At 39.1% G+C, this 26,464-nt stretch overlaps 1 protein-coding gene across 1 annotated transcript in view; it reads left to right on the top strand.

Annotated features, from left to right (window-relative positions):
• The first annotated feature begins 708 nt into the window (after positions 1 to 708).
• Positions 709 to 26,464, top strand: part of FYB1 (FYN binding protein 1) — a 53,862-nt gene continuing 28,106 nt past the window's right edge. Inside the window, exons 1-7 of the mRNA XM_075488610.1 lie at positions 709 to 1,849; positions 17,961 to 18,141; positions 19,960 to 20,009; positions 21,116 to 21,135; positions 21,930 to 21,976; positions 23,428 to 23,545; positions 25,202 to 25,358. Of these exons, the coding sequence (XP_075344725.1) occupies positions 730 to 1,849; positions 17,961 to 18,141; positions 19,960 to 20,009; positions 21,116 to 21,135; positions 21,930 to 21,976; positions 23,428 to 23,545; positions 25,202 to 25,358 (1,693 nt within the window). The 5' untranslated portion in view covers positions 709 to 729. The remainder of the gene's footprint in view (positions 1,850 to 17,960; positions 18,142 to 19,959; positions 20,010 to 21,115; positions 21,136 to 21,929; positions 21,977 to 23,427; positions 23,546 to 25,201; positions 25,359 to 26,464) is intronic.

The following is a 26,464-nucleotide window of genomic DNA, read 5'->3' as shown; positions in this document are numbered from 1 at the left end:
CCCACCCCCCCGCCAAAGAATTTAAGTATCTTTGACAGTACCTGGGTGTATTGATTGTCATTTCTTCCTATTTTACTCCACATATTCTCACTTTCTGTCCACACATGCACAGTTTTTTTCAGATACAAAATAGAGAAGAGAAACGAGGACAAAGTGAGGGTGGGGGGAGCAGCAGGGAAGAAAATTGCTGAGAAAGGAAAGAAAAACTGACACACACCGCCCAAACCAGAAGAATTTCTGTTTTCACAAAGGAACTTGCAGTTCTCCAAAGAGTTGGCGGGAATCATGCTAGTCTAGTACATAATCCAGGTTCTAGTACAGTCTATGCTTCTCACCACTGGACACATATTTTTTGGGATACATTAATTTTAAAGTAGTATGTATTTTCTTGTATTTATTAGGTGTTCAGTTCCTAATTCCACAAATAAACAAAAATTATAGTATGCCCAAAAGGAGCTGCATGACCACTCTCTAAAGGCAGTACCTGCACTGAAAATTTTAAAAGATTGTATAACCACAGCAAGGGTATAACAAAATGCTCAGGTTCTCTAACCCTACAGGAAGATGTGCTACAATATCTCCACAGCCAATCAGCAGTACTACAAGCCTCAGACCAGGAAACTCTTTAAAGTACAGTATGTGTGAACATTGCAACGGGGACTTTCTCATTGCTGCTCTTTCTTTTTCTCTTTATGCTTCTAGGATGGCAAGGCAGATGTGAAGGCACTCATGGCGAAATTTAACACGGGTAACAGTCCCACAGAGGATGTTTCTGGTAACAGTCGACCCTTCAAAGTTCCAGGACAACCTATCCCTACAGGATTACAGTCAAGGAAAGCAGCACTTGAGAAATTTGCAAATCAAGGAAATGCAACTTCTTCAGGACCCAGTACCTTTCACAAACCTGTTCATCCTAAGCCTCCTCTGGGGGTCAAGCCTTCAACTGATGATAAAACAGAGAAGGATCCAAAGCCCCCATATTTGAAACCAGTGGCACAAAGGTTTGGGGTTCAGCTTCAGGCAACTAACAGAGAAAATGATGGAAAACCTGGATGCACTAAACCCCCCACCAAAACCAGTGACTTGGCAAAAGAAGACCCAAAGCCTCTGTATCCAAAACCTGCAGGGAACAAATTCCTTAACTCTGCTCCTCATGAGAAAGAAAAAAATCCTCTGGGAACAAAACCAAATTCAAGTTTTGCACCACAGGAGAGTGAGGCAAAACCAGCATTTTCAAAAGTAACTGGAGTTAAGGAAAGGTTCATGTCTGCAACACAAGAAAATGAGCCCAAGCCTCCTTTCTCCAAACCACCTCTTGCACAGAAACCTTCTCTAAACCATGAGGTCTCCCACAATGAAGACAATTCTAATAAAAACGTTTTTCTGCAAAAAGGACTACCAGGCCCTAGACCAAATATACACTCATTTAAAGCAGCAAAGGAAATGGATGAAAATAGTAACTGTGCTGCAGAAGCTGCAAGCAGTCATTTTTCTAATGTGGCTCTGAAGCCTACTGGCCACTGGTCCAGTTCACCTCAAGGCACCACCAAAAACGTGGAAGAAAAGACTGAAGAAAAGGGAATGAGTGCTGCCAAGAACATCTTCCTCAGCAAAATCATCCAGGAAGAATCAGGTTCTTCTTCTCCTAAGTTCCATAAGACGAACACAGCGCTTGCTGCAGGAAGGCCATCAGGTGGATCACAAGAGAAAGAGGATGGGGACAGGAGCTCAGGAACCCCCAGGCGGAAAGCCTTGCCCCCGCTGTTCAAGCTGGGCCAGCCCCCGCAGAAGCCCAGCAGACCCCCCAGCGTGGACCTGGAAAGGTTCTGGAAGAGCAGCCCAAAAGACAGTGAGTCCTCTCTGTTCTTGCTTTCTTGGGTATTGCCTTTTTTATGCATTTAGTACCCAATTCATGCCAGGTGGAATCCCGTCTTCTGTTCAGAAATAACACAAGACTTGTGCATCAGACAACTGCTTAAAGCTTTAATCTATGCTTGGGTCTCTTCCATACAGGACAGAAATTAAAATTATATTCTCCCTCCCTCAGTGATAAAGTGTGGGATGAATGCTTTCTGTGCTGGGTTTATTTCTTTTTCAAAACTACTTAGGTGTAGCTACAACTTGTGTTAGTGAGTTTAAGTATTTTTCTCAACAGGCATTTAAGTCCTGACTTCCTATAAATGAGATATTGATGTTGTGTGTCCTGTTCTCGACAGTAACATCCTGGGCACAGCTTGAGGGCCACCAAAATGACATACTACAACCTATAGTAACCACACTTTTTTTTTTTTCTTTTTTGCCTTTCACAGTGACTAATCACAGCATGACCCTATAAGTTGCTCTATTTTAAAGTTTGTTTTGAAAGTTGAACACTATGCAGAATTACAGAATTAATTGTACCCACATGGAGCTGTATTGATTTTATACCCAGATCTGAGTCCAGACTCCATCTCCTGGACTTAGTGTTTTCTGTTAGGTTTGCATGAGTTCAGTAGTGTGGCAGTTAGTAGCACCTGAGGCTCTGCCTCACTATTTTTGTGAAGAACCAAGCCTCTGTACTTTCTGATGGTCATAATCCAGGCATTGTCACTAAGTTTCTGTAAAATCTGAGATGGTCCTGTGTGTGATAAGAGCTTCTGTAAATACTTTTGAAATATCTGGGAGGACACAAATCCCTGTGAATAAAAGAAATGGCTGTGACTCCACTCCCGCAGAGTTCTGCTTCAACAGGTTCCTTTCAGCACACAAGACAAATTGCAACAATATCATTGTTGCAACAATGCAACAATATCCATTGCAACAATATCATCATAAGCTGTTTCTGAGGCACTCAAAGGATGCCCTTGAAAATCTCATGTAAAAATATAGTTTCCTAAAGTTAGACCCACATATCCACTCTCACCTCCTTGAAGGAGAGATCAGCTTTGCGGAGGTTCTGAATGTAATTCTGAATTTAATTGTCCCTTAAATCACCTGTATTTCAAACGTTTGGGTTAAGGTTGTCCTACAAAGCTTTTAGGCACTCTTTGACAATTCTAAAAAGTTAAAAGTAGCCACTCCAGTTGGAATGGGTGATGCCAATTTACACATTTCTATTACAAGTTTTATAGCAGCTGAAGGAGGCTTTCTCTTTTTTCTGATAGCACCAGGTGCTGGGAACTGTAATTGCATAAGAAATCCTGATCACATTTTAAAATCAAAGTTTTAAGTTGTATGGGTCCAGAGAAAAGCTGTTGTTGATCTTGGTGCATGAGAAAAACAAAGACAAAAATAAAAATTTATTATTGTGTTAAATTTTTATTTCTTTTTTATTTTTTCTTAATGCACTGCTGTCTGCATTGAGCTCAGGAAGCAAAGAATATATTCAATCCTCACATATATTTTTTTAGCTCAAGTAATTTTAACCAGTTATGTCCTGTAACTAATTGTGTCAGGTGATACACACCGCTAAGTAATTTCTGATAATGAGGAGCATTTCACCTACGTTAGTCTGCCTTAACTATCTCTCTTAGATTTAATTAAACAGACCAAACTTAGACTTTTAAATTTTCAGTGTAGTCAGTGGGAAAGGGAGATGCCCAATGGTGTGATTCAGAGCATTAAAGTTAGATGCTCAACATAGCTGACGATAGATGCTCTGAATAACTCCACACTTGATGACAGATGCTCTGAATAACTCCACGCTGTGCATGTGCAGTACATCAGGTACATTCATGTAAACTAATTGACAGAAAATTTGTCCTTGTGCCTTCCATATTTAGAATACAGTACGGCTTCTGCTTCAGCAGTTTTGAATACATGTAAGACTGGTCTTCCTGAGACACAAGATATTCAAAGGGGTTATGACCGGATGAAAAAGCTCGGAGTTGGCTTTCTCTAAAGACAAAAAGCAACACTAAAAACACAGAGTGTGCATGCAACTATATATTCTGCTATTATTAATTCCACTCAAAAATTAGGACCATATCAGTAACATAAAATGTACTTTCTTGTCAGCTGCTACATTTTGATTTTCCTGTGTTACCCTACAGTTATGGAAATGTCCTCACAAATCCATGATCAGGGCCAGATTGTCAAATGGTGTAAATCTGTGTATCTCTTTAAAAGAAATATGCCAATATACAACAGTCTCAGCGGCTGCTCCATCTCCATAGTGTACTGTTCAGCATGACATGACTGGCTTTACTCGAGTGCCCAGAGCAGTCTCAAAATGGAAAGGCAGCTTTTTCAGCAAATGACACCAGCAAATGTTTTGATTAAATAAAAAGAATAAGAGCTTTGCCAGCTAGAACTTTGAGAAGTCCTGAAAAAGGCTGGAAACACCCAAAACCGCAACTAATTTTTTTTAAAATATATTTTTTTATTTTATTTTTAAGTAATTAATGGAGGGATGATTTTATTTCTTTGTTTGTTGTTTATTCAATTTTTTTTTTCTGGTTCCCATGCAGTTATAGACACAAAGCATTTTTTAATCCTGTTTTTAAACTGAGGGTTGGAAATATTTATCATATGCATTTAAAATGAATACTGTGAACAGGGCTGTAAGGATAATACCAGAACTTTTGCTAAAAGGAGGACCTTCAGTTGTCACTAACCAGCACTACTAGTGCAGCGACCAGCCTGGATGAGTCGCCCTGGGAACATGAGTTAAGGATGGAGCTGCCCACTGTGGTGGCACAGGTTGGTCTCCACACACACAACTAAGTAGAACTGAAGGGTCAGACATGGTTTTCTCTACTTCACAGTCTTTGGGTCAGGGCAAGACTGAAAGATTTAGAAACTACATCAATACGAAGCCATTCATAGCGGGCCTGAACTTCAGCCTACGCCTGCAGAGCTGGCATGTAGACCTTGATGTTCCGTTTGGCTTTAATTAATGCAGCTCATTTCTTTGTGGCCAGAACTCTCCACAGAATAGTTCTGGTGGAGAGACCAGGTGTTCTAGAGTGAATCCTGAACAAACTCGTTTTCAGCTCAGCGAAGTTATTCATCACTGCTAGTTATTCATCACTGCTAGGTTTCTTGGAACGTTAAACTCAAATGACAAAACCTACCTGCTTTGGAAAGTCGTTAAACTGAATTGTTTTGGTTTTTTTTTTTTAACTGTCATTTCAAGAATCAAAGTCAGGTCAGGAAGATGCCACCCCCACAGCACAAATTCTTCCTGCTCATTACTTTGTCCTGATAAACAGCAGCTTGCCATCATTGTTTAATTTGCTACTCAGTTGCTGAGTAAAAAGAAGAATAAGCAAATGGAAATGGTTTTCCCATCCAACAAAGCTTTCTGAGATCTAACCTTTGGGGGTTTTGATCTGCACTAGGGCAATAGTTAGGCTTCATGTTGTACTTTGAGAATAGAAAAGCTCCACACATGGCGGCTGCTATACTTGTATTAGGGGCATGTGCCTGGGGTGCAGAAAACCTTGTATTGCCTGATTTAAACCAGGAGTTTGCACTTGGCTTTCTCAGAAGTATCAACTCACCCCTTTTTCTCTGGTTGTTACCCTTTCCCATGAAAGCTGCTTTACTGTTTTCTTTGTAATCAAGTATTCACTGGGCATGAAACAACTTTAAACGTTAGAGGCTGAAGGATCTAGCTTAGATTCAGCAGTCTTATGGGTGGGAGAAGGACTTAAACTGTCCACCGTGCCTGCATGAGTACTAAAGGATGTTGGTTTGGTGTTGGCCTTGCTTTGGATTAGAAATTTTCACCTGGTCCTGAAAAACTTCTCTTGATAAAGTCTGTAGCTACAAGTGTCTTGCTGAGGAAAGTCTGGCTGTTGATGCATTACTATTTTCCAGTGAAGGCAGGCTTTAAGAAATTCCTTTCTGGGCCTGTGAATACATGGCACTGGTAAATTCCTGTGTTATGTCCCATTACAGCAATTTTCCATGAGAGTAGATCATATTTACATCAGCTCAGAATCAATGAGATGCATGTGCTTTCTAGATTCAGAAAATAATACTAATGATACCGTTTTATAATAAACAACCAAAGTGCAAACAGGGCTTTGTTAGAAAACAGAAGAAAAGCAAAGTCATTTTGGTGACAGCTTTACATGCGAAGCCACAACCGTACCTTTGCTTTCAGAGGAGAACTGCACCTGGGCTGACCTCAGTGGGATCATGCATGTACAGATGGCCACCCACATAAAGTCAGTTGAAGGTTCAGAGTCCCTAGTGCTCTAAACACCTCTGAACACCTCGTGAATGATCAACACTGGGGCTTCAGCTAGGGAGAATATTTTGAGCTGTATGGGGAGAAATGAAAGGAAACTTTACTGAATCTAGGTAAAAAGAAGACATGTAAGAAAATTCTCATTATTTATAATTTGAGTTATGGTTGTGTCTGCAGTCCTTGTTGAGGTTCTCTTCTGTGATGGACTGTGTACCCACACAGTGGCATGGCTATTTGAGTTGGGTAAGACAACCAGAGAGAAAGAAGGAATTAAAATTTGAGGTGCATTGTCAAAGTTATTACAACATTTTGTTGGCAAAGTAATTAACAATCAAGCACCACTCCTGAGGACAGTAAATGTCTTAATTGTCTTTGCAAGGCCCCTTAGAACCAGACAGTTGTTGCTCTTACTTGATGGCAAGTTGAAACAGCAGCTTCCAAAGTCATAAAGAACAGGGGATTTTTTTATCACAGGATGTCATGGCTGTTTACTGCAGAATCTGGACTTAAAAGGTCAATGTAGGTTTTCTTTTTTTACCTCAGTGCTAGATTGGATAAAGTTATGCAACAGCTCAGTATTAAGGTGTAAGAGGATAAAAAGAATTGTAACTGAGCCAAATCATCTGTTTCTAAGACAGATGAAATTAAAAGTAGGTGATGATATCAAACAACACTGTTCAGGGTGGGGGTAGCTGTGTGTAATGATGTGATATCTCTCTGTACAAGTGAACTATAGCACGCCATAAAACCCTGTACAGCTCAAGAAAGCATCAAAATGGTAATTTCAGAATAGCATGATAATTATGTGCAACATAATGCCTGGACTTTGCTCTACATAGCTAAAATGTTGAATTTTAAGCGATGTCAAAAATGTACTGAAGTGAAGCTATTTCTGGGAATTTGAAGACCTTCAAGGCTTTTTACCTAGTCTTTTATTAGATTTTATGATGTTGATGTCTATTATTATTGGTCCTCCACACATTTACCTGAAAACTACGGAAGTGGAGTTGAAATTATGATCACACAGATCTGCCAAGAACTTAACTTCGCTGGATCTGCTTGAAAGCAACTACAAAAACCTGGACAAGTAGTTGTATGTAGTTTTTTGTGGAAATGAATGTAAAAACTCTTCAGCTTTCTTTTAAGGACATTCCTCTCTCTTCTTCTCTGAAAGTGAGAGAACCAAAAAAATTATTCTTTCAGCAGCATTATACTGAAATATTTTACACCTCTGAGAAACAGGAGAATCAATTTTTGAAGTTCCTAGAACTGAAGAACAATGCTCAGCTGAAATATAGTCAAAGTTGTGCGTTTATCATGAAAATCAGACCACAGCATATGAAATCCCACACAATGTATATAGTTTGGTACAAGTGCAATGACGTCACCTGTGTGGGTCTGACACCAAAGGAGTTGTCTTGCTCATGGGATTGGTATAAGGTCAGTTTCAAAAAAGAGGTTTGAATTCCTTTCTAATTTCAATATTATTTCTTTGGCTGTCTTTCATTAGTTCAACCTGTAAGTTCCAAAAGACCAGTTGAACTAAATTTCCCTCAGTCTTTTTACTCACACCTTCATTCTCCAGCTATAATAGAATATGCATGTAAGACTAAAGTTTTCAATAAGCAAAGAATGGACACATGCTTTCAGTCTGCTTCAGTCAGAGAGAAAATTTTTCAGATTTTTTAAGAGCCTCCACAGCAAAGAATAGTAATGCTATGGAGGAAACCCTGCCACACTGAAGTTTTTGAAGCATTACCTTTAATTGGTCAAGGATTCACCATATAATTCTGCTAAAACATGTGGACAAGACTACAAATTAAACTGCTACTATGGCTTACAGCACTGAAAAAGATAAGTCACTGCAATTTAAAAATGAAGGCAACCATCCTGATAGAAATATGAATGAGACAAGTTATTTATCTGCCTAAGGAAATAAAGAAATCTAATCCAAGTTATAGATAAAATAAGTCTTGAGGGAAACCAACATTTAGTATTTCCTTGCAGAAGATTATTCTGGGTACAACTTGCTGTTGTTGTGCATTAGGAAGCAAAAGTACACAAAAAACATTGCAAATTAGTATTTAAATTCATTGCCCTTGATTGCTTCCTTAGCTACAACAGTCTGCAATATTTTTCAAATAACTTAATGTATATTTTTAGTTTAAAAAGGAATAAAATGTATCCATCAATAAACCGCCAGAGGACAGTTCTTGGTTAGGAATTGTCATAGCTTCTGCAATTGGCACATTCATAGATCTTCCCCTAAATATCTCCATTTTTGTTTGTTAGGGCTTATGTGGCACATGTTCCCTTCCAGACGATCTGATTCTAGTAAAATTAACAGTAAGATATGGGTTGTTTATATCATAGTATGGAGGCACAGAAATATATTTTTCTCATTTATACACTTGTTATAGTCTACGTACGAATTCTGGAGTCATTCCTGCAGTTGACTACACTAAATCCCATTGAGTCAGCTATAATCATTCCTGAGTGGAGACTTCAGAATCTAAGGTGCAGAATTTAGGACTCTGAAGATAAACCATGCGAATGCACCTGGTAATTCTGTTGAGTAAGCCTAAACAATCACTTAATAGCAATTCCAACTACACTTTGACATGCAGTTTGAGTTGTTTTGAGGCCATTTCTCTTTTGAATCAAAGTATATGCCTACCATATTCTATCAATAGGTCTGGACTTCTACAAAGGACTGAATGAAACACATGATGTGTTACGCTGTATTAGAAACCAGTGACCAGCCTCCAGCAGGGTCAGTGCTGGATGGGTTTAACGCAATGTCTTTGGGATTACACCACATACGAAAGGAGTCTCTGAAGGAGTGTTGAGAACACTAGTTAGAAAGGAGAATTTATACGGAGGAAAAAAAAGACAGCTATGACTTTATCATGGAAGGTGACAGAAAGGAAACTGCTAGAGAGAAAACCAGTAAAACTGATGGAACTGAGTAATTCTCTCTGCTTAATTATGTTTTCTTGTTTCAGTTTTCGAAATCTTGTTATTTCCTACATCTATTTTGATTCACATGAAGAAATACTTTTGATGAACCTTCATCATTTGGTTGCATTACATGGGTCACAGCACACAAGTAGCTCTGCTGTACCAAAGTTGCAAGTATTCTGAAACCTGAAACCATATCCCAGAAAATAATTTGAATAAAAATTATATTAATAATTTTAATTTAGAGCTCAATAAGAATGATATGAACTGGCTGAAAGTTTCCCATTCTTCAAGTTGATACATATTTTGCTGAAAATCTACTTTGCAACTAATTGTAGCAATGAAGTGTATCTGGCATATCACATTACTTTATAGACAGCTTTACGGTGAAGCTGGAAAAAAAAAAGCTGTGTTTCCCAGATATGCAAAAATATTGTGGTGATAAAGTTCTGGACATGTTGCTGATACCATTGTTGGAGAACGCACCTTGAACCCTAAAGATCTCGTGTTTAGCTAGCTCCAAAAAAATGTTTTGTAGCCTGTTTACTCATAATTACAAGAATGTTTGGCATATAGTTCTCATATATTTGAAGTTTGATATGTACTGAAATTTGTCTTTGAGCTGTGAAGTCTTAATTTCTCTGTATTGTTTAAGTAATATTTCCTTAGTGGCTCACAGACGTAAAAGCTATGCAGCATGCATGAATTTGAGACAATATATGACAACTTGAGCAAGTATTTCCATCTTTTTATTTCCTAGACCTATTTTATTTCACAGGAAGAAACATCTGTAATGAATCTTCATCATTGGGTTGCATTACATGGGTAACAATACACAAGTTAATAAGTTGACTAATTAAGTTAGTAATCCAAATAGTTCATTCCGGGAAACAGCCAGTCATTCCTGAAAGCTTTGATCTTAATTATTAAATACTAAAGTAAATATTCAATACTAATAGAGACAAACAAAATATTAAGCATTTCATACTAAAGATGTTAGGAAGCTTTTGAAACAGTATACTAACAATTAATTTTACCCTAAAAGGTTCATTTTATTAATGAACATTTCTGAGGTAATCGGTTTCCACTCAAAACTGAACACTCCTAAAATGTGTTCATTTGGAACAATGATGTTTCTTGTTTGCAGATCCTGAAAAGAAAATGTGCAAAACCCCACTATTTGAATGCAAGACTTTGGTGCATGGGAATTTTTTATGCAACTGATGTTTTATATATCAGTGTTTATACTCCTATGATTAATTTTTAACTAGAATTGCATGCTATGTATGATGTAATTATTTTTCACGGTGAACAACAGGTTTATAAAATTATCAACCCCTTCATCAGTTTGTTGGTTTGGGAAATAAATAGCCGCATTTTAAGTAAATTTCTTCTGTTACATTTTCTTTTGCTTGCCTTTGCATCATTGTATACATTTTCTTTTGCCGTCTCTTTCAAATATAAATTATTTACTAAAGATTTATTTTAAACTATTGCTGTCTTACATGTCCTCCATCTCTGAATACTTCCAATTGCTGTTCTTTTTTCTTGCATATGAAATGATATCATGCAATATAAAATTAACTGGCTCAGGTTTACAAATATTTCTTATTAATAAAAGAAGTAATCATTAAGGCTTTTTATCAGACAATGAAAAGTTTCACCTATAGTTCAATTGGAAATTAATTTTGTGTTCCCCTTTAGATAAGGATAGGCTTCTGATATGATTACACATCTGTAGTTTGAAATCACTTTCCTTAGGCCAGTCAGAACTGCCCAGACAAAGTGTTCTGAATATCTAACCACATCTTTAGTCACCATAAGGCTCAGTCCTGCAAGCTTTTACATACCGAAGTACTTCAGATGAAACCTGTGGGTTTTCTTTTGGGCGTAAGATTAAGTGCATGCTTAATATTTTTCAGCCGTGAACCTTAAATGTAGACTTAGATGCTCACTTTTGGGTGTTGTTTATCCTTCATCTGTTTGTCTCTACATTCTCACATAGAATGGGAAAAACCTTCTATCAGGTATGTGATCTGGGACTTAATATGTCATCTCTATGTCATTTTGAGAATATAAGGCATTAAATAGGTGTTAAATGTTATGTGAAATACCCTTGAGGTAGTCTGTGTACATGCTCTGGAAACAAGATTTCCCAGCTGAGATCAACGAGTTCTGCTTAAAAAAGGACAATTTGTCCACCTGCTCTGATCGTCTTTTTCATGATGTATGAGCAACAATCAAGAAAGTAGTCTTAAAATGGATGGAGACCTGTCCTAGGTCTCCATTTTCCCTTTTTCCTTTCCTCCTTTCCTTTCCTTTCTTTTCCTTTTTTTGGAGGTGACTTCCTTTGTACAAAGCTGAAAAAGCAGCTTTACCATCTAACTGGAAGTAGAAACAGGAAAGATGAGGAAAATAAAAGAAAAGAAAATGAAGAAAAGACTGTACCCAAGCATTTCTTAAAGTGAGGTCTGGACTCAAGGACAGCAGTAATCAAAAACTTTCTGTGGTCTCTGTTTTCAAGGTGGGAGCAGTGTCTCCAAGAATCTTTGTGTCTCTGTTGTTACGGTATCTCTGACAACAGCATGATCAAAAGCACTGAGCTTCAGTAATGTTGTAAGTTTACCTGCTTACTTTGAGCAGCTCCAAAGCAGCATAATTGTGAAACCTGAAACCAGGGCTTGTTAACGAAATGAAAATGCGGGTTAGGGAAGCGGAGCAGAGAACAGCTCTCTGCACATTATGAATAAAGTAGGAAGTGGGTGATCAGCTGCTGCAGATGTTGTTGCACGTTCTTAGCAAAACCCAGAAAGCTTCCCAGATCTTGCATGTAGAAATGGTGAAGTGTTATGCAGTAAAACTGAAAACCGATGTTGCATTTGCAGAGTAGCTCAAAAGCATTTTGTTGTAGAAAAGGATGCTTCTTTCAAAATGCAAAACTTCTGACCATGTAACTGCTTGAAAAATCCTGAAGTCCTTTTTTATAAAAACTAAAGAAATACATTAAGAAATTTAAAATTCCAGGCACTTTTTCTCTGCAGAATGTTTGGAGTCTGCTTGTAGTAGCTGATCATTGTCAGGTTTTCTTTACATTAATAAAAGCAGAAGGGGTCGGCACCTCATCAGTAGCTCACTACATCAGGGGTCAAGGGGAATAAGGTCTTGCCAAAGGCCATACTCTAGGCCAAAGAAAGAGGGGGATGGTCTGCTTTTTAGTATATGAAGTGAAGAAACATTTTTTCCCCTGTATGTGCAAGAGACTGCCTTGTTATGGAAGGGATTTTCTTACATATATCTATTGCTATGTATTTATGGTGAAGTAGGTGAGACCAGAGTGAACTTGAAATGGAGGGCAGTGTGATACGCATTGCTGTTCAGTTCCAGTTGTGTTTAGTATGCAATCTTGGAGTAGAAATTTCTGGGTCGAGGCAATGGATGGCTTAGATGCTACAGCCTGATACCGTAAACATAAGTCTTTGCAGTTAAGTCTGGACTGTGCAGAGATTGGAAGCCAGGCTAATGCATTTACAGGAGTGTGTTGCTCATAAGATGCAATACAGCTGTTCTGAGCTACCTGGAATTTTTTAAGCACTATTGACTTTTATACATTGTTGCTGCAATTCAGTCAAGGTATGAGAAAAATATGAATAACTGAAGCCAGACTGCCCTCTGCCAGGATGGGATAGTTTCCTACTTCAAGGGACATTATCAAAATTATTATTTGTCATTGTTGCCAGTTAAAAGCTTTGTGCCAAGTTACCATATTCCATTGCAATACAGGTTGAATTGATCATCAGGATTTATATCTTCAGCCAATGGATGTTGAACTGCAGGTGTGAGTGCTAATTTTTTTTTTCTTTGACTACTTCTGTTCTGCTCAGGTTGATACTTAGATACTCTTCTTCATCTATGTGCCAATCTGTCATCCAAGCAGTGAGATATTTAGGGAGGGAATAAATAGAGACGTGTCATTTCAGCTTTGCAGGAGCCTGTAACACCCTTGCACATAAGTCAAATTTATTTTACGATTTTGAAAAGGACTGGGGAGAACTGGCCCTGGCTAAAGTACTGGTTCCCATAAGATTCCTATCCCACCAAGTACTGCTTGTTGCATGTGTTACTTCAATAAGCACTGTAGGCACTGATGGGATTTCCTTTCAGTTTGCCGCCTATTTCTGGTATTAGCATCTCAGGACAGAGCAATACAGCATCTCAGGACAGCACTGAAGATTTTAGCAAGGTAAGAATGGATATCTTTTTCTCATACTGCCCTGAAACTTGCTTTTGACTACATAGAGTACATGGGTTCCAAAAAGCTGGACTTATTTCAGTTTTTTACTAGTTTCTCCTTGAGTTCACACAGGAGAGGCATGGGAATTATAGAGTACTGTTATACACAGGTTGATTTCTCCTGAGGTTGTTGAACACAGAATACCTGGATGTGAAGGGAAGATGGGATCTTTCTCTAAACATCATGTTAGCTACCAAAGAGGTATCAGTATTTCCTTTTCACAAGCCAGGAATGGCAAGGGTCAAAGTCACAAGTTTTACATCAAGACAACTTCAGTGTCCTGAACTTCCTGATAAATAAACATTCTCCAAGAATGTAGGTGACCTTTTGGTCGCTGCATGTATGGAAGTTGAGAAGTTCCCCAAGAACACAAGAAAAGTGTTTGCAGTGTTCTGTGCGCAGTTCTGCTGTAAGTGCTGAAGCTCTGGGCATGATTAAAGAAGTTTAATACCACAAGCAGCAGTGTAATGGGATATTTGCTACTTTCTATGGACAGTTTCTATGGCAAGTTTCTCCTAGCCGGTGTGCAGCTGCATAGGTTTTGAGGAACTCATTCCTTTTCATCTGTTCTTTCATTTCTTTGTGAAGAGCTTCAGTTTCTGCATCTGTTTCTTCAATGCAGCACAGCATGTGAAAAAGCTGAGAGTCCCAAGAAGAGAGAAGAGGCTATTTGGAAACTGAGGTGTTAGTGGTCAAAGCTACCACATAGTGATGGTCCTTAACACTGTTTCCTGTGATGAGAGTTCTTTGGGTGCATGTGAAGCCAGGATGTAGTTTCAGTTTGATTTCTTGTTCTGAGTGTCCAGAGCTGACTTCAGTTCTACTACCAGCCCAGACCCTTTCTGTGTCCCTAGAGTACCAAATGTCTCAGGGACACAAAAAGATGGAACTGGAGTCAAAATGAAATGCTCCATTAAAACAGGAAACAAAACACTACTGAAACATTGTGATAGCTTTGGCTCTGCGGGCCTGACTATAACAGCTTTTTCATACTGAATGTCACCTTCCTACCTCAGTCATTGCATTATTTTCAGTATTAGAATTAAAGCAGTTTACACCCACATCAGTCTCAGTCAGTGTAAGTGTAGTAATTACAACTCTAAAGGCAGGGAAGAGTCAGTTCTAACAGTTAGAAAATAAAAAAGCAGTGTTTCCATTAATATGATGATCAGTTAGATATTGTTAGATTCCAGCAATGTACATAAATTAAAAGGGACAGGTTGTTCAGCCCTTATACTTAAAAATAAGCACTTAATCTAAAATGCATGTGGTGTCCTTTCCTGGGTCAATTTCCTATTGCCTGGATTTGGTTCTCAAGAGACATCAGATGAAAGAAGTATAATGCACAGAGACAGGCAGAATTTTATCTTAGTCCTACAAACTAATCACAATCAAGTAATGCTGTATCATGACATAATGCATGTATGCATGTTGTGCATATACACACACTGTATTAGGGCAATGTAAATATAACCACGGAAAAAACTGATATAGGATTCCCTGTTAAAACACAAAAATTTGAGAGTATAATCAATACCAATTAACATGGCTTTTATTAAAAAAAACCTTTCTGGCTTCTTTATTTGGTTAGAATCTGCTTAAAAGAATTCAACTGCAGATACATGCCTAGATTGTCAGTGCTATTCATCTTTATCAGGGATTTTAGAACAATAAGAGATTATAGCTGACAAAGTATGTGGATGAATAAAGACTGTGAAGAGTTAAATGCGAACACACAGTCCTCGGAGACTCAGATACAACAAGAGCACAATCACGTGTAATCTTGGCTCATTTAAACAAAGTTTGTCTTTACAAATGCAAATATACATGTAGAATGAAGAAATGTAAACCATACCTTTGAAATGAGGTAGTGTAATGCCTGGGAAAAAAATCTAGACATCATAAACAACTTTACTGTTCAGTAAGGAAAATGATGTGACAGAAAAGTCTAATGCACAATGTTTGTCAGCCTGTAACCCTAAACTCTTGGAGTCTTACCCTTAAGGAATCTTCATATAGTTACAAAGTTTTTGAATAAAAACTTTTTGCTAATGGGCCTTAGTTTGATATTCAGGTGTCTGCATTTCCAAAACAGGAGGAGGGATGACAATCAGAGAAAATACTGAAACACCCTGGATGCAATCAGTAGAGATATGGCCAGATGAAGAACGACTTGTAATTTTCATCACTGCATGTGGCAGACAAGTGCATGCTGTGTAGAATTCCAGTGCCAGGCTTTTTACAATGCTGGAAAAGTTGGAGAGATTACAGAAATAGCTACAAATTAATTGCTAGATGGAAAAAAAAAATGCCTTGAAATGAGATTAAAAAGGTTGGGTCTTTAAAGTTATCAAAAAGAAATCTGAGATATTGGTTGAGTGGTATCAATACCTTATGGGCACAAAACAGTGGTTATAAAAAGGCTTTTGATCTAGTAAGCAAAGATAGAATAAAAGTAATAGAATCTGATGAACTTAGAAAACAATAAGATGCAGATTTTAACAGTGGGTGAACTTAACCAAACAAATTTTGTAGTGGTGCATTCTTTCTCTCATCTTCAAACAAGTGGGACATCTTTCTGGAAGACAAGTTTTAGCCAAAATGATATTTTAGTAGATCTCTAGCTGTTGGGCTGAACATAGAGGCAAGTATTTTAAATGTGATGTCTTGTAAAATATAGGACAACAAACAGAGGATGTCATCATTGAATTGGAAAGGACATAAAGTTGTTTGGTCCATCCCTATGTGTAGGGTAAGAGCAACTGTATTAGAACTTATTCATCCCATAAGTTTATCCTAATATGTCAACATGGACCTCAAGACATGGAAATTCCACCTTCACTATTAGAAAGTTGCTCCTAACAAACGTTGCTGGCCTTTAAACACGTTACTTCTTGCCTTCTCCACCATGGAAAGGAAGAAAAAAAAAATTATCCCTTTCATCTTTGCCAGAGACTTAGGTATTCATTTTGTGCTCCCTCAGTCTTATCATATTTCCCTAAACAATGACCATTTGTTCAATATCCGCAGGAATTCATGTTTTCTAGACCTCTAACCATTCTCACTCTTCTCCTTTGGGCTGTCTCCAGCTGGTACACATTAACCCTGCTGTAGTTTTCTCAGTACTAAGTGAAAAGATTATTTCACTTGACTTTTGGGTTATACTTTTGAATAAAATTATAAGAAGATATGTGAATAGAAAGATACATGATACCGTACAACTTTAATCTTGGCATATCTTAAGTTGTAAGGGTCTGCTTTTGCAAGATGAATGTTCCTTAAGAAAAACACCAAATAATTCACCTGTGTGATCAGCAGTATTGAGACTTCTAGTACTTTGCTGTTTAAGTAATGGAGGAATTTAACAGGTTTCAAATGCACTGTTGTTGACATATACGTTGACAAGTTGCTCCAAGCAGCCATGAAGCCAAATTTATCCAGAAATTTTTAAGTTCTCTGTTAGTAAGCAGAAAAACTGTCAAGGCTTGGTAATTCTGCTTTGATTTCTGTGTGACACGAGAGCTCCTTCTAACAGTTATTGATTGCCCTTCTCCTGTCTATCCCAAGGACAGAATTTCAGACTCCTAAACAGCTAAAGATAGCTTTCAGTAGTTTTTGTAACTTTCAATCCTGATATTAAGCATTACTAAATATTTGTCATTGTTCTGTCTTTAAGCCACTTTTTTCCAATGTGGTGAAAGTTTCTTTTTCTTGACAAGATTTTAATCTCCACTATACAGGTGTGAACTTGAAGAAAATCTCCAGAAGACAAGGGGGTTCTTTTTGATTGTAATTGTTTTTAACTGAACCGTGAATTTGCTTTTTCCTTCTGTTCTCCTCTTCCTTAGATTTTGTTGGACTTCCCTCCACACAGCTGGGGACAATTCCTTCTGGGTAGCTTTTAATCCACTCACAATACTTGAAACAAAATTCTAGGTTCAACATCATGGCATCCAAACAGTGATTTCATTTGGATGTGTTGAATAACTTCCCTCAACGTGAACTCTCAAAAGAAATGGTTACTATGGTTTGGTTGTGGCTTGTACACAGAGCATGAATTCCGAGCAGCACGCATGCACACCAGCCACTCATGTAGTTATGGCTTCTGTGCCTGTGCACTGCATCATCTTGTTCTTAAGGCCGCACCTTTTTATTGAGGGTGTAGCTTCTGTGCAGCTTCTCAAACTGTCACTTTTCTCGAACAGGCTTGCTAGAAAATTAAGTTCAGCCTTTTACAGCTTATGTTATAAACATATTTGAAGATGTACAGAGACCTGTACACCTCTTCATCAATGCCAAAATATCTTTTCATCTCCCATCCCTTCCCTTGAAACTCTGTCTCTGAGCAAGGAAAACTCCAACAAGACTGCATCAGTGCTCATGTGAAACTCTGCAGCTCGTTTTTTCAAGCAAATTGTAGAATTAAAAGATAATTTAGTTTTAAACCAAGACAGCTTTAAACATGTAAACAGTGAGGTTCCTTCCTCAGCTGTTTGCTTGATAAATTCAGCCTATTGTGCTTTTTTCCAGGCCTTAAAAATGAAGGTTTGAAACAGACAGCACCTTCCTCAGCAGCACTCTCCCCACCTGTACCTCCGCCACACTCTGCTACGCAGTTGCCACCTCCTCCACCAGCCTCTCACCCATCCCTGCAGTCTGCAGCAGCTCCCAGCCTGCCTCCCAGAAACATCAAGCCCAGCTCTGAAACAATGTAAGTGAACATAAAGCCCAAGGTCTTTATCTTCTCACATTTTTCTGCCTATTACTTTGCTCATGCATGCAGCAGATTAAGGCTGCAGGTGTCCCAGGTTTCTGGGAGAGTGAGGTCCCATACCACTGTCCTTGTCCTACCCTGTCCCTGGCCAGCTTGGAATTAGTTTTTATTAGCTTGAACCCTCCATCTATTCAGTTGTTTCCCTAGATTGTCTATCTGTAACACCACTTTTTTCTGCCCTGTTGGTAAGGGGAGGCAGGAGGGAACAGACACCCCACTGGGTTTTTCAATCCAGAAGGGTTCACAGACTTCATTCACTGGCAGAAAATCAGTTGTATCAATAACTGAAGCTTTCCCCTGCATTTTTCTGGGAGAAGAGGGCCAGGAGGGTCAGGCCTATTAGTCGATACCCCAGGAAGAGGCTTGGCAAGCTGGAGGTACTGAGCTCAGCGCTGGTTGTGAAACTGCACCAGGATCCGCGTCCTGACCTGTTGTGGTAACACTGAGAAGCCTCTGTCGCATACGGGGCTCCTTTCTTTACCCTTCCTCGCAGAGCTGCATACAAAAGGGGAACCTCCCAGAGACACAGAGTTAAAAGCACTTCGGTCTAGTGTCAAAAGTGACCGGAAGCAAGCTGAGCCTGAAAAATGAGCTGCTCTCTGGCCGGCAGTGACTGCAAATGGCAGCAAACGGCAGACAGGAAGAATATATTAGGCATTAGAGAGGTGTGTGTCAGCACGCATGCCGTATTTTGGTACGGATGCTGTGACAACATCAGTCGAGCGCTGCTGCTGCCGTGCTCGGGGCTGCGGCAAACCCTCCCGCCCCGCCGGCGGCCCCGGGAAGCCGCCACCACCGCCCCATCTAGTGGCCGCAGCGCCGGGCTCCGGCAGCCGCCCCGCGGCCCCTGCAGAGGCCCTCCGGAGACCCTCCGTGCCAAGTGCTCGGCAGCCAGGTGTGTCCTCTTTGCCTTCAGGCACCAGGGGAATTGACCTCCAGATTGCCCGCCTGCCCTCCGGTTCCTGCGTGCCCTCTGGGCTCTCCCCTCTGCTGGTGCTGACACCTTTTGTGGTGCCTTGGTGCTGACACCTTTTCTTTCACCCTGTCTTGGTGCTTTCTCCATCAAGCCAATTTTAAAAGATCACTTTCCGCTTTCAAGTCCTTTCTTTGATTACACCTCTTTGATGATGACTGTCAGCCCTAGTTTTCTTTGAACCATTATAAGGTATTGTAAAGTTAAAAGTCCCTGATATTATTAGTTACATTCTCAATTTCTTGCTTCTCTCAGTTTGGCAGCACTTTTAAATCTAACAACGTCGGAGACCTGTTACCTGGCCTAACCTTATACCACTGTTTCTCTTGTCCCTTGTTTAGACTTAAAGCTCTACAAGTCAAGGAGCATGTCTTAGAGCTGTATTTAACATCTTGCAAAAGTCTGGTGTTCTGTTAGTGCATTGAGTAAGAAGCCTGCATCTGCGAAGATGGTTAAAAAGCCCAACAGATACTTTCCGTTCAGTCAGCCCATCTGCCTATTTTATTTTTCATACCACACTCATGTCCATGGTATCTGAGCACCTTTGGCTCATTTTCTCCTTTTATACTCAGGATCAAGGTGTCCCCATGTGAAAACCCCAGTTGCAGTCAGGAAGAACAATTTAGGGAATCTTGTGGGTACTTAAGTAGCATATAGGGCTCAACACACTGTCCAGCCGTTGTATAAAGTAGCTGAAAAAAGCACCAGAACAATGGTGAATGAAAATGTGATCATAAAACCATCTTCAGAGGTTTCACATGTCCACTTTTTCATATTTACAGAAGTCCAGACAATGAAGAAAATTATGATGACGTTGAATTTGTTTCAAAGGGTAAGATGCATACATTTTAGTTAATGGCAGCTATATGAAGTTGTAAGCATATTGTATGTATAAGATAAGCAAAAGCATGTTGTATTCATGAGTGACTTGTGTAACTAATTATGCTGGTTCTGCAGTTTTGTGGGTGAAGACGGATGCCTCACAACACTAACTGTTCTATAATTAATATGACAGACTCTCAGGAACTGCTTTAAATATCTCCCCTCTCCCCCCCCTTTTTTGGTTAGAAATATGCTGGGACCATGAATTACCAGATTTAAAATCTGAACCAAAATGAATGCTGCTCTTTCAGAGTTGAAGTTGTGTGCTCTGGTGAAGCAGGCATTGTTTTATACTTGATAAAAAAAAAAAAAATTGTTGACTGTGCTTTTAATGTCGCTTTGTGGTCTGCCTTCAATAAGAGGCAGTGAGTCACTATGTTGTACCAGGAGCAGCCAGAGAAGCAGATTGTGACACAAAGAATTTCAATCTGATCTCTTCTCAAGAGGACTTGGTCTGTGCCAGGCACAGTATGCATCGTTTAGTGTGCTAGCCATCCTTGCCGTACAGCAATGTGGGCTGTGGAGCTGAAACTGAGCCCAAGCTCTTTTCTTACCTAACTAACCTGCAGAGTAAGGAGGAAGCAGGAGATTCACAGAGTTTCTTCTGCAGTCCAGGGTAGAGGCTGGCTTAGCAAAAGAGCTTTTAGCCTCCTTATTCAGCTGTTGGGCTGGTGCAAGCAAGTTCTTTGAGGTCTGTTTGGATTTACTAGGTTTTTAACAATGATTTTCTTGTATAAATAGGCATTTTTTGTAAACAAATAGCATAGGTAAGTTCATCAGTGTCACAAAAGAATCTTTAAAACAAATTTTCCACTTTTAAAAATACATGGTGAAATATGCTATTTTGTAGATATTTCTAGTTTACAGTGTATTACAAAAGCAACCTGGAAAAACTCTGATTTTGGCATTCATACTCTCATTAAAAGCTAGGAGCCTGCACGTATTTCTAGTTAATATCACTGGTATTATTAGCAGTTTGTAAATAGTTAATGCTAGAATGAGTTGTTTTCTGTACTGCAAAAAATAAATACCCTGTTTTTATTGTTTGTCATATAGGTCATGGAAATACAGAGGGGGTAAGTGTTATCCTCTACAATAAATCTATCCTTTCTAGCACAAACTTACAAACTTAGTAAAATCCCTTCAATGCATTACACAATTAAGTACAAAATGAATCCAGTATATTGACAGTAAATTGTAGAAGCACTTAGCTTATTGTGAAGGACAGAAATAAAACTGGGTAAACAGAGCAAACTGGAACTAATTATCAAAGCTGGCTAGACACCAAAAATTGATTTTAAAAAAAAGCAAAACCACCCCTTCTATTTCCACTGACATTTCATTTCACTGAAATTTTCCAGAAACAAGGGCCCTGTTCTATTCTAGTAACAGACTACTTGTTTTAGTTAAGCACAGTTTTGTATCGTTTCTTTAAGTACCTGGCCGTATTAGGACTAAAACAGACTCTGGGACCCTAATCTGAGTCCCATTTAGATCTCTAGCATTCCAGTTTAAATACTGCTAACCCTGGCACCTTTGTCATGGCAATGCAATCATCAACACAGACAAAGGCTTTCCAGGACTAACATTGCAATTAAAACGTCCACTTTGGATTAAGCAATGTGCCAATTAAGTGTGATTGTAACAATCCAGGACTTTATAGTTGTGGTATCATAAAAACAAAGTCAGAAAAAAAGAATTGTGGGTTTGAATAATTTAGTAACTTGGTTTGGGAAGACTAAATGAATTTTTATTTACGTTTTGCTGTAAATGCTTTTATATAGTTTCTGTGAAGCTTACATAGCAGGTCCATTTTCTTCACGTCTTTCCAAAAGTATCTAGGCCATTGAAAATGGAATTTTTCTTATAGGGCCAAGAAAGTGATGGAGAGATGTATGAAGACATAAATGACATCAGGTAGTAATTTTAAACTCTATAACCTATTGTATCTTTATTACTAAAAGCTTGCTAACAAAGATACTTCATCTGGCACAAAAGTGTGATTCCACTGCAGTTCCTGCCAGGCATTATTGTGTTCATTCATTTCACCTACAGAAAGTCAGGTTGTTCACAGGTTCTTTCCTACTTAGATCTGCTGTGCCCTGGGCTGGAAAAACTCCTGCAATAAAATCATGTGGTTACTGTGGTCTAGGTAACAGAAGTCTGATTTCTGATCTAAGGAACATGTCTGAATCACTGTTTGGAATTACAGCCTAGCAGGAAAAATAATCTCAGCCCCTAGGTACTATGGTCCCAGATAGATCTTCTGTTGTGGTTGTTTTTCTTGCTTTCTAGATAAATGTACTTAGAACTCCTATGAGAGGCTGGATTTTCAGTTTTCATGGCCTGAGTCCCCTAGCATAGCTACAGAGCCAGAATATGAACTCTGGTCATTCGTCTGCCCTTTAGCCCTTTACTTTGAGGAGTCTCTTGCCCTGCTAATGTCTAAATGTATGGGATTCGCCGTATGACAATAACCAAAGAAAAGCTCTAATTCCCTTGGAATAAATAACAGTCTAAAGTTCCTATACAAAAATACCTTGTTTCAGATGTAGAAGGACTTTCAGCAAAAATTTGTTGTTGAATTCCCTTTGAAAATAGATAATTCTAAAACTGTGTAACCAAAATAAGTGATCCTCATTCAGTCTTTTTTTTTTTTTAATCTGAGCATATCAGTGTAGCAAAAGTACCAAAAAAGGAGGAGGAGGGAGCCTCACTCAATTGGTTCCATAGGGTTTGTAAAGCATAGCTCTTCCAGCCAAACTGTTGGCAGCAAACAGCAGAGCTGTAGCTAGAGTCCTAATTACATGCCAGGGCCCAGATCTCAGTACCATCTAGTACCTGAGGCACAGCAGGCAATGTACCCTGGCGTGACAGGCACGTTTATGATGCAGTGCAGAAGACTGACTGTCATTTGTATAGACTGCTGGAATAGGTTGCAATTAGGTTTAAAACCACAGTCCAGGCTTCAGTTCAGGCTGCATCAACTACTGATGGCCTGGATAAATATTTAACAGATGCAGCCAGTGCCACAACACCTAGACTGCTACCAGTTTCCAAGCTTGCTTGCCAAAATTAGCTCAGAGATGTTTGGACATGCACATGTTAGAGCCAGTCTCTTACCTCCAGATAACCTTTTCTGGCATACTGTCCTCTTGAGGACAGCCACTTCAAATTGCATATGTAATATAAGAGAAAGGGCTGCTTACTCTATCTATTGCAGCCACAGTAGGGTTTAGAATCTGTAGCTTTGATTTCACTGGGAGAAGTCTTTTTCCATCACATGTAGTTCTTTGTTAACCTTGGGTAAGAAAGCTCTAGTGACATTTGCTTCACTGCTACATTCAGTCCTGGCAATGCACTTTCAGATCATCAAAGGGAAAAGAGAAGAAGTGGGATAAGGAAGAAAAGAGAAGAATGGACCAAGAGAAGAAAGAACAAAAGGAAAAAGAAAAGAAAGAGCAAGAAATAAGGAAGAAGTTCAAAGTAAGCTTTTTGGTTTGTAATCTGGCCAAAGACATGTAAGAAGCATTATTTAGCATTGTCGAGTTCAAAATACACTTTTCAGCTGGCTACAAAACTATTCGTTATGGTAGGTAGTTCAAGCACCTGGATAAATTCTGAATAAAGGTTTAAGCTACCCTTTTATGTTTGGCATATTCTCTGTACTGAGGGCAAAGACATTTTTTCAGTACTTATATAGTTTTTGTTAAATTCTCTTCTCACGTTCTTTCTATGTAGAAAAAAAAAAACTTAAAAAGATTTCATTTCACTTTTCTGTTTAAAAAGCATTTACGTCACTAGAATAGCATCAAAAGTCCTTATTAAAAGTGGGAATTGGATCCCATATACTTAGTGGTTTTTGCTTCACCGGAGTCAGATACAACAGTATTCAGCCCGTAAGAGACTTCAACATTATATTGCAACGCATTGCCCTTGCCTTGGTCTAAAGAGAAGTCTAAATGGGGACGAAGGGAATAGGGCACGTGTAGGGGAGCTACAGTCACTGTCAAAGCCTAGGGGCTAAATGATGAGACAGTTCTTTCTGTTTTATATCATTTTTATATAGCTGGTGGTCAGCATGCTACCACAGTTTACAAATCTGCCAGACATTTTCTGTTAACTAATGCTTGTTCACAATGCTGCACTGTGCTTCTTTCAGTGTCATTGTACACAGTGGGCAGCTTTGTTTTTCTTCCTATTGTGCTCTATACACAGTAGAGCCATGGTGATTCTCTCACATCATGGCCTTGGTCTGCTGTGGAGAGACTGACATGAGTTGAGGAGCAAATATTAAAGCAAAATAGTAATAGTTAATAATAGTGGGTTAGCTGGCATTTGTCAGGTGCCAAGTCTATTTTTCAGGCCACTCCTGTGAAACGTAGGCATTAGTGCAGTGAATGCTTTCAGACTGCAGATTGCCATCTTGCAGCCATTAAAGTATGTTATTATTCTTAAATGCAAGCAATATATTTTAGTGCGTATTTTCTTTCCCATTTCTTCACCACCTATACCGGATAGATATTCCTGAGCTATTCTATAATTGTCAACAGCTACATGCCTCTGCAAGATCATGTATATCTTAAAGCCACAGACACTAAAATCCACAGTGGTTTCTCCATAACATATAGTAAAGATCTCACAAAGACAATCCTGAATTCCAGTAAACAGTGTGATCATCTCTTGTGAGTACTTGTAGGATCATTTGCGGAGTAGAATTGTAAACACAGAACATTATGTGGTAGACTTATTTATGTTAATGAACATGTACTTGTATGAGTAGTTCTGCTGGAACTACATGGAGCTGCCCATTGGAATTAAATATGTGTCTCTTTTGTGAACCTTTGAAAGGCTCCATAGCTTAGCCTGTTGGTTTTAGCCTCTTTATTTCTCTGATATTGCCAGTCACTTCTTCAGCTGCTCTCCTGCTATGCCATTGCCCTCTCTTTTCATTCCTGAGTATTAATTTAAACTGGGTAGTTGGGGACAGGAGAGATGCCTTTCTGTTCATTTGCCTAGACTATTTTAAATGTCAATGAAGCAAATAATCATCATTACAGTTATTTTCTCTTTTGTCTAATGTTTGGGAAATAACTCCACTTTTCCACATCTGTGATTTCTTTTGTTGCTTCTTCTCTGCAGTTAACGGGACCCATCCAAGTCCTTCATCAGGCACGAGCTTGTGTTGACCACAAGGGAGGGAAGAATGAGCTGACTGTCAAACAGGGGGATGAGATTGAAATCATTCGCCTCACAGACAACCCAGAAGGAAAGTGGCTGGGCAGGATAAAAGGATGTTGTGAGTCCTGTTTCTTCACTGTGCTCCTGAATGTTTTCACTGTATGACAGCAAACATGCGAGCATTACATTAAGAAGTACCCTTACCAAGGCTGAGTCACTGGCCACCGAAGTAAATAATTACCACAACTCACCCTCCTGTCCTTAGCTGGCATGCAAGGCTTAGTTCACAGTAGGAAGTTACTGTACAACATAATGTAACATCTACAGGCAGTAGAATAAGTTAGGAACAATATTGGATCTTCATGGACCTGTTGAGAGGTAATTGTCAGCCTTCAAATAGCATCAGAATGTGGCTCCGTGCCAAGTAACAAGGATCACATTTTTTCATGTCTTTGTATTAAAAATAACATGGGTGTTACTAAAACAGAAGCAGAGACTATAAGGCCCTGTTTTAAGTGTTTGTCTTGTTCCTATTGCTATGGAAAGTTTCTAACTGATTTCTAGATTCGATTTTGTCTGAAATCCAAGATGTTTCTCTAATTGTATAAATATCATCAGTGGATCTATGAGTATGACAAGGGGTTGATGATCTGGCTCCTGGGTTATTGCAAAGACATTTAAAGACATTAAAAGACTGATCCGTGAAATCAATGAAAATTATTAAAAGCACTTGCTTGATTTTTAAGGAGACGAAAATGACAATAAGTTCAGTAAGACAGTTCACACATGTAGAACTGGACAATACCACCTGAGCACTTTGTAGTACCAGATGTAAAAAGTCATTAAGGAACTGGAACATATCTCATATGAAGAGAGGCTGAGAGAGCTGGGACTGTTCAGCCTGGTGAAGGGAAGGCACAGGGGGGGATCTTATAATTGTTCATAAATATCTGATGGGAGGGTATAAAGAAGATGGAGCCAGGCTCTTTCCAGTGGTGCCCAGTGACAGTGCAAGAGGCAATGGGCACAGACTGAAACACATTAAATTCCGTCTGAACATCAGGAAACACTTTTTTACTGTGAGGCTGACCAAGCAAGGGAACAGGTTGCCCAAAGAGGTGGTGGAGTCTTCATCCATGGAGACCTTCACAACCTGATGGGACACGGTCCTGGGCAACCTGCTATAACAGATCTTGCTTGGGCAGGGGGATTGGCCAAGATGAT

This window comes from Mycteria americana, chromosome Z (genome assembly GCF_035582795.1).
Source record: "Mycteria americana isolate JAX WOST 10 ecotype Jacksonville Zoo and Gardens chromosome Z, USCA_MyAme_1.0, whole genome shotgun sequence".
Classification (NCBI taxonomy): domain Eukaryota; kingdom Metazoa; phylum Chordata; class Aves; order Ciconiiformes; family Ciconiidae; genus Mycteria; species Mycteria americana.
This window is presented reverse-complemented; position numbering and strand designations above follow the sequence as displayed.